This window comes from Condylura cristata, unplaced genomic scaffold, assembly GCF_000260355.1.
Source record: "Condylura cristata isolate star-nosed mole 26May11 unplaced genomic scaffold, ConCri1.0 scaffold00006, whole genome shotgun sequence".
NCBI classification, from domain to species: domain Eukaryota; kingdom Metazoa; phylum Chordata; class Mammalia; order Eulipotyphla; family Talpidae; genus Condylura; species Condylura cristata.
The window spans coordinates 6146810-6155371 of record NW_004567107.1 but is presented as its reverse complement, the minus strand read 5'-3'; the positions used below and the strand labels follow the sequence as shown (position 1 = coordinate 6155371).

Here is an 8562-nt window from a genome sequence, read left to right as displayed (position 1 = left end):
GCGCCGCCGCCTGCCCCCGATCGGGGCGCCCCGCGCGGGTTCGCACCCTGCGATGGTTGAGGCGGCTGCCTGCCGGGCAGATAGGTCGCGCCGCGCTGGGGCTGGAGCTTCAGCCGCGGCATCTTGCCGGCTGTCGCGAACTAGTCAACTTGAGTTTTTGTGGACTTGCCGCGGTTCAGAAGAGCCCGTCCAAAATAGGGGGCCGGAATGAAATCTTGGGTCTAACTTAAAGGAAGGCGCCATATTATTCCATAGGTGATGCTAATACCTTTGTGCTTTGCTATTTGTTTTTTAGGAAACATGCACTGAACTGTCACAGGATGAAACCCGCTCTCTTCAGCGTCCTGTGTGAGATCAAAGAGAAAACAGGTAAGACGCTGCGCCCCGCAGTGGGCCTGGAGACCCCCGAGGTGGGGTCGGAGCTACTCCTTCGACTCTCTAGTTGAGAGCTGCTGCTTTTGGGCACCGCCATCTTTGATCATTCTCTTCTTCCCACCTCCTGATCTTGAGAAAAAGCTGCAATAAATCTGGAGTCAATTTCTCAGTTCTGTTCCTGGTGTAAAATGAACTGTAGATGCGGACCGGACTGGGTCGCTGTCGCCAGGCAGCCGCCCCTGGCTGCAGGCGGGGAGGGGTCGGGAGGAGCACCAACCGCCCTCTCCTGCTCCTCGTCCCTTATTTGTCTGTCAGTTTTTAAAAGGAGCCACGGGAGACTGGATGCCGGGGACCTAGTGCCGGAGACCTAGTACCGGGGAGAAGCATCGCCCGAACTTTGTTTTACTTAACCTTAAAGCTTCAGTTGCATGCCTAAAATAGATGCGATTGTATAGATCCTACTAGCATGTTTGAATTCGTGTTTTAGTTGGGAAGAGTACTTTTCAGAATCGAGGAAGGTTAAGGATGTGTGTAGGCATATTCACATCTTTACACCTACTAACACTTTCAGTTTTATGCAGGAAGTCATTACTTTGTAAATATGATTAATATATTTTATAATGTAGGAAAAGATCCACTGATGCAAGTTGAACGATATTGAAGTGTTCAAGACATGGCATATAGAAGAAGACAGGTTTTTCAGATATGCTGGAATGAATACAAATACATGTTCGATAAATTTCTGGCAGTTCAATTCAATTGAATGTCCCTGTTCGATTTTTAAAAATTTAAGATACTTTCTTCTTGAGGCGACAGTAGTGACTCACGTGGAATTAGAGACTTAATCTAGATGTTTTAGTTTGTTTTTGCTTTGTAAATGACAAACAAATACATTGAGAAAGGTACTTGTACTTTACTTGGGGGGGGTGTCTTGGGTGTATGGTGTCAAAAGTTGCCATTTTTAAAGTTGAGGCAAAGAAGAGAAAGTTAAAGTTCAGGATTTAGCAATACCCCAGTGATGCTATTTAAAAGGTTAAATGGGATTTTGCTTATATAGACTGTATAAATACTTGCACACTGAATATAATGGTTAGTTGGCACCAGAGTTGCCCTCCTTTTAAACAAATTTTTCATTCTATAATGCTATTCTCATCCAAAAAGTAATCAAGAAAAGATGATGGGTCATTGCTGTCTATAGAGATATATGCTAAAACCATAATTAACAGTCAATATTGAGAGCTTTAAAGAGTACTTTTTCTGCTTTTCATTCACATAGTATGCATGGGTTCTTAATGTAAATGATTCTTTTAAAGGTGTATTTTACATTTTGAAAACCACAAGCATTTTAAATTACTTTTACTCTGTTGGTCTTTAGCTACCTTTACAAAGCTTTGTGATTTTTAAAGCATAATTTTTATCACTATAAAATAAGACATCACAAATTCAATCTTAAAATTCTTAATTTAGTAGACTGAAAGTATGTAATTCTCAGGAAATTATGTTGCTCAATGTCCAAGGATTTTTCCTGCTATCAGGGCTCCACTTCAGTTTCTGCTGACAGCTAAACACTGGGGTATTGACTGTGCTGTGAATATTAAGATTGATTCAACTTTATACGGCATTATATTACTAGGGAAAAGGGAATGATAACCGTCCCCTCTCGCCCCCTTCTCAGGATTTGTATTTTGTTGTTTTGTTGCTTTTATAAAGTTTTGGCCTAGACAGCTTGAGAAAAACCCAGCAAACTGCTTTTCTTGTTTAGACACTTAGCAGCAGGCAGAATTCAATTAGGAAGCATAAGCCCTCTAGTTGCTTATTTGCACAAGACTTAGTTACACTCTTTTGAAAGGAAAGTGTAGTCAACCTCACGTCAGAGGTGAGTTACAAAAAAAGAAACAAGTCTTTTCAGTCTGGGATTACTGGCCCAGTAAGCTTTGGTAAGGCTTCTGCTATTTAAGAAACAAGTGGTAGCTGACAAAGAAAATTTTTGTGTTTTGAAAATAGTTTCTGAAGGTTTCGGTGATAACTTGTAAATTAGATCCGTTTTTTGTGCTTTGGCCAGCGATCCAAGTTTGCACGATATCCCTTTTGTAGAAAAGACAACAGCCGACAAAGAGTAGAGCCGGCTCTCTGGGCAGAGGCATCCTCCTGCCAGCCTCTTTAAGCTGGAGAGGGCCGGGATTTAAGTACCTAGTGATTAATGGGGGTGAAGCTCTTTTTCTCCTCTCCTTTCTCCCCCACTACCCACAGCTCTACCTCACCCTCTAAAACTATTCTTAGAGGGAGACAGACATGCTAGACTCAGAATTCTTGATTTGAACTCAAAGAACTGTAGACATTAATGTTACTAATGCAAAGAAATCAGGGCAGCAAATTCCAGGCCTCCCCCACTTGCCCTCATTTGTTCCTATAGTCGTGATTTGGAAGTATGAACTTAGAAATATTATAGAATATGTGTGTATTTCATAATGCTTTTTCTTTAGCTCATTTGATTTGACCTCATAATAGAGTATCCAAAGATTAACCTGCGATAATCTTTACCTATAAAGTTTACCTACTCATTTGTATTGAAACCGGGAACATTATGTGATGACTCTATTCTGCATAATGAAGGGGTAGGGGCTTGACTGGTGGGGAATGGGGGGGGAACTGTCACTTCAGTGGATAATGTCATTTCAGTGGTATGTCTTCTAAAATAAGACAAATCATTAAAAAATAATCCCATGTATTCATAGATCTGCCAGTAGGTTTTGAGGTTTCTTATCAGGCAGTGAATGCTGCCAGTTCTGATGTACATGAGGGATTTAGTTTGGAAAACATCTTTTTTTCTCCTACCAAATAGGAAAATGGTATTTTCTCCTTCTGACAGATAATTGGGTTAATCTACCATGATTATATTATTTTCTTGTTCAGAGGTAGAGAAAGTATACTTTTACTATGAGATGCTACCTTTTTCTTGAAAACGTATTTTTTTGTAGAATTTATCATACAATTTTTGGGGGGCAGGAAGGTTGCCTCACATTGTTGAATGGTGTTAGGTAGGCATTGTGAAAGCAACTGAAAAAGTTTTTTTTAGAATTAAGACATTTATCATTTAAACGGATGTGTAAGCAACCAGTGAGATAATTGTTGATATCTTATGATTTTTCTCTTGACTTTTTTTAAAGATATATTCTACCATCTCTTTTCCTTATTAAAAATCCTTGGTGCTGCTAGGTTTGCTCATGTATCTACTTCTTTTGGTACATTCCCGCACATTTTTTCGTCACATTAATCTTGATTGTGGAAGTACTGTCTTTGAAATATTCCATCTTCACAAATCACCTTCCAGAGCCCTTAATTACGAACACTCAAATAAAGGAGGTGATTCTTTTTGAGGGAAAAAATGTACTTAAACATTTTAAGTGAAAATCCAACATTTTAGAATATAATCTGAATCATATTTTCTAAGCAGTAGGTTAAAATACTCCATGTTGATAGCTGCCAACCAAACTCTGATTTACTGCTACCACAAACCCTAAATAGCGTTCATTTACTAGTAATGTCTAATGACATACATGATGGTTTGCCAGATTTGTGGCCTTTGTGAGGCTTATAAGCAGGACTGACTTGGGAAGATCATAAAACTTAATGAACTTCTCTACTGCAGGAGGTGTCCGCAGGGGAAGAGAAAGGCCTGCTTGGCTGCTTGGGCTGGTTGAAGTATTTTTTATGTTTAAGGAGAAGAAAATGACTATTAAAAGTGCTTTACTTTTAAAGGAACCTTCCCTAGAAAAAGTCATAAGAATTTTAGGTTTGCAAACTGGATCAAGAGAAAGCTAGTGAGTTTTTTATTTGCATTTAGAATAGGACTTGCTGTCAGTGTGATTAGCTTTTACAGGGACAGGACAGTACTCTAAGTCAACATCTCTTTATTTAATTCTGACCCTAAAGGTTTAGAGACTCACTGGAGTCTTTTTTCATCTTTTCTTTTTTTTAATACTTCAGTGTAAATATTTGTTCATTTTTTTTGTATAGTATGATGTACTTTATTAATTGCCAATGTATAAAAACCAAGTAAAATTTAATAACAAATGTAAAAGTTGTTATATGTGAGTCTAAATGTTATGGTATATATTGCTTACATTCTTTTAAGTTTTCTTGCAATATTTACAATATAAATAACATCTGTCTCAGAGTTTAAAAATCAAATGTTCTATTCCTTGTATAATTCATTTTTGTATTTTAATGAATTTGTTTTTTACTTTTTAAAAACTTTATTATAGACAACTTCAGACATAAAAACATAGCGGGAAGAGAAACTCTCCTGTTAATTCATGGCCACCTTCAGCAACACTTGGCTTAATATTTTTTTCTCTGTAACTCCTTCCCTGAATTATTTGGAAGCAAATTTTAATGTACATTAACACTTTTAAATTTCTTAATCAGTGTTAGACATTATAGCTTGTTTACACTGGAAATAGTAAATGATTAGAAAGGAAAAAATAAAACAATAAAAAAATGTGTATCTGGGGTATGTCAAATTATATTGCTATAGCATAGATTTTTCCTTATAGCAAAATAAGAATTTTTTTGTCAATTTTCTGTTTTTATAGATTGGTACAACTTTTCAGGAGGCTTTAAATAAGGATGTAAAAGAATGGTGTTTCTTTAACTTTCTTTACTTCTCCCATTCTTAGAAGATGGAATTTAGTTATAGGGAACCTAGAAAAAAAAAAAAAAGCCATACTGGCTTAGAACTTCATGTTTATCTAGTAGTTATTATTTTAAAAATATATGGGGTTGTCTTCCAATTCTTTGTTTTATTTTTCTTCTCAATAAAAATATATTGAATCTGCTTGTCAATACTAACTTGATCTATGCAAGTAATTCTTCTGTGCCTAAGTTTAAGTTTTAGTTGACTTCATTTTATTAGAGTTGTGTAGTTTTGTTTTTTATTTGGGAATTTATTTTATGATATTAATTTACATGATTTTATTCTGAATCAGAAATATGTTAATGCAGCAGCACAGGGAGACCTGCCTTGCCTCAAACAGCATAGTTGTTCATTTGTTTTCATTAAGTATACCTGTGTACATTTTCATTCTTTTTGTTTTAATTAAATTTGTTTTTATTTAAATTTCAGTTATACATTTTGTCAAAGGCTAACTTAACTCCAAGGCAGATTTAAGTTTGACATCTTATTTGGATTATTTCTATTTTAATGGTGCCATTGTATAGGATGATACATTATGTGAAGTAATGTCATAAAGAATTGGAATTGAATTTTATGAACCACACCCTTAATCACGTGGCACTTTATTTTACACTTCCACCATTTCTTCAGAATGAATACTTAACCTATCATCATTAAGATATAAAATGAAAAAGGATTTTTTGAGTGTTTTCTGTCTCTTCACATACATGTGAACATCTTTAGGTATTTATTATTTCAATATTGACACAATGAGAATAATGTTTTATTTGCTTTCTCACCAGGCTTGCATTTTAACCATTTTTCAGTGTGATTAGCATGATTTAAGTAGTAGCTGACTAATAAAGCTTGCAAAACCCCTCCCATGTTGACCTTTTCTAGCATTTGCTATACTTCTGTAGGCCACTTGAGTCTTACAGTATGAAAAGGTAAATAATTTTACAACACTGTAATTTGTTCTAAGTTTTTCAGCTATCATAGATTTTTTAAACAAAGTTATAGAAGTTAATCAAACAACAGTTTGCTATCATAGCTAGATGATAATGTTATAGTTAATAAATAAATTAGTAAGTAATGCTTGAATGAGTGATTGAAAAAAATATTTTTATGACTTCAGACCCAAAATATATTTGAAAGTAAATTTCATTAATCAACTCTTGATTCTAATTATTCTCCTTCTAGGAAGAGTCTATAATAGAATTTCTTCTTTATTTTTTTCTTAGATATGTTCCTTATGTATAATACGTTTATAGTTTTTGATGGTAATGATCTTGCTTTAGTATTAATTTTGAGTGTATCTCTGATGACAGTTGATGTGATAGAATGTAAATTGAGTTAGTCTCTTTTTGAACTAACTATATCTACATGATAGTAACTGATTAAGATAGAAAACATGTGAAAGTAATTAGGAATAAAAGTAATTGTTAGGAAGTTTTGTACCTCTTGTTTTCTTCACTTTAAGTGCTTTAAAAATGTTAACCTATTTTGAACAAAACCCTTTTTGTGTGCTCATATTAATGAGGACTTGGTATACAATGTAATCCTTTTAATACTGATGATTCCTCACAATGTTGAAACCATTATTTGGGAAACTCAACATATGTTATAGCAAAAAGATTTTTGTTTTGCTTTGTTTTATGTGATACATCAGTTTTCAAAGCATATTTCTTAGGCACCAGAGTCCAGCAGGTGGCTTTGTACATTAAAAAATTCATAAATTGTAAAATCCCATAAAATTTTATTTCAAATTCAAATTAACTAATTGAGAATGTCAACATTTCCACTGTCTCTATATTAACATTTATAATAGAACAAATGGTTGCATATAGAAATTATCTGTAACATAATCTAAATTAAGATTCTAAACAGGCATTACAGATGCTGGTAACTTTGGCAATTATCATTTTGTTTGGTGAATAGTAGTAAAACAGTGTGCGGTAAAAGTGTTTAGAGAGAGAGGATAAATAAATTGAACAGTTTTGCAATGCAAAGTGGTTTGTGGTGTTTTTGAGGATTTCTTGGCTCTCTCTTAACTGCTATTGTGAGCCTGGAGCAGATTTCCCCATTGCTAATGCCCTAGAAGTATTAATTCACTTTGATATGCTAATTAGAGGGCATTATGCAAGAAATGAGATTAAGTGGCAGCATGAAGCCATTTGCCTGTCAGTAAATTGAGAGCTTTAGCATCAGGAGGAGCTTTGTTTTTTTTTTTTTTTTTTAGTTTCTCTTGGTTTTGCATATAAATAAAATTGATTGAAAGGTCTAGAGAAGCTTCTAGAACATTAGTGGATTTCCCCCCATGATTATTTAAATGTAATGTTATAGAATATTTCTGAATATTAATTGACTTATTTAGAGCTACATATATGAAGTTTTCATTGTACTTTTTCTGTATTAAAGTTCAGTAAGAATTCTGTGTCATCTAAGTCTTTTTTTCCTTCTAAAGCCTAATTTCAGCAATATGGCTGGTGAACTGTTATCACCTCTTTTCAAAAGTGGAGATTGGTGTGTGCTTATGTACCCATGTATTGATTAAACTGAACTTCACAAGGATATTTTCTTCACTAGGGAAAGAAGGAAATTGTTGATTGGGATTCAGGAAACTATTAAATGAGCATTAAAACTAATTTCAGTACTTGAAAACAGGAACAGTTAGAATTTATGGTTAAATTTTGCTCTTCACACTACCTGTGGAATTTATATTTAAGTTTATAACTGTTGTGCAAGATTACCATAGTTCACCACTTGATTCTCATTTTGCTAACATTTGGGGTTTAAGCCAGACCTTTGGTTGTCTTTGCAAAACTGCTCTGTGTTTTTTCATATTTCATGGGAAAATGCATGAATGATACTCAGATGGCAGTGGTGGAAGGGGAGAAATACAGGCCTCTGGGCATATAAAAGGTGGAAGTTTTCTCAGAGAGCTTCTACCTTTATTAACCATCACTAGAGGTAGAGTTGCAAAACCCTGATAAAGTAGTCTGGGGTGTGGTTAGGCTAGAGAAAGTGTAGATAAAGCGTTCACATTGGGGTTTGGCTCTAAGGTCTAAATTCCACCACTGTAGTTGTGACTCTAAACTCAATAAACCATAACTTCTCTTCAGAGCCATATGGATTATTTACTCACCACAGCTGCCATGCATGCACAGCACCGAGGCTGGCATCTCCTTGGTGTGCATGCGTGGTGCTTGTTAATGTTAATGGGAGTTAGGAATGTGCACATGGAGAGGGGGGATGGGAGCCTCTCCTGAGACAATCCTGATTACATTTTCCAGTGAAAAGGACTTAGTGTACTTACATGAGCAGCTCTTCTAAATGAAATACTTGGTTACTGTAAATTCTCATTCCCTTCTCAGAATCCCTGAACTAGTTAAACCAATGAATCCTCATTAGTCTCTGATTACTTAGAAAATTTCATTTAAAACATATGGAGTTACTTTTGATTGAAATGGGAAGGAAAAGCTTATTTTTATTTTTTAACAAAAGTCTTCTAT

At 35.1% G+C, this 8562-nt stretch overlaps 1 protein-coding gene across 2 annotated transcripts in view; it reads left to right on the top strand.

Annotated features, from left to right (window-relative positions):
- Positions 1–208: 208 nt before the first annotated feature.
- Positions 209–8562, top strand: part of PBX3 (pre-B-cell leukemia homeobox 3) — a 200612-nt gene continuing 192258 nt past the window's right edge. For both annotated transcript variants that reach the window (XM_012721596.1, XM_004677327.2), the window contains exon 1: positions 209–369. In XM_012721596.1, the coding sequence (XP_012577050.1) occupies positions 321–369 (49 nt within the window). In that variant the 5' untranslated portion in view covers positions 209–320. The remainder of the gene's footprint in view (positions 370–8562) is intronic.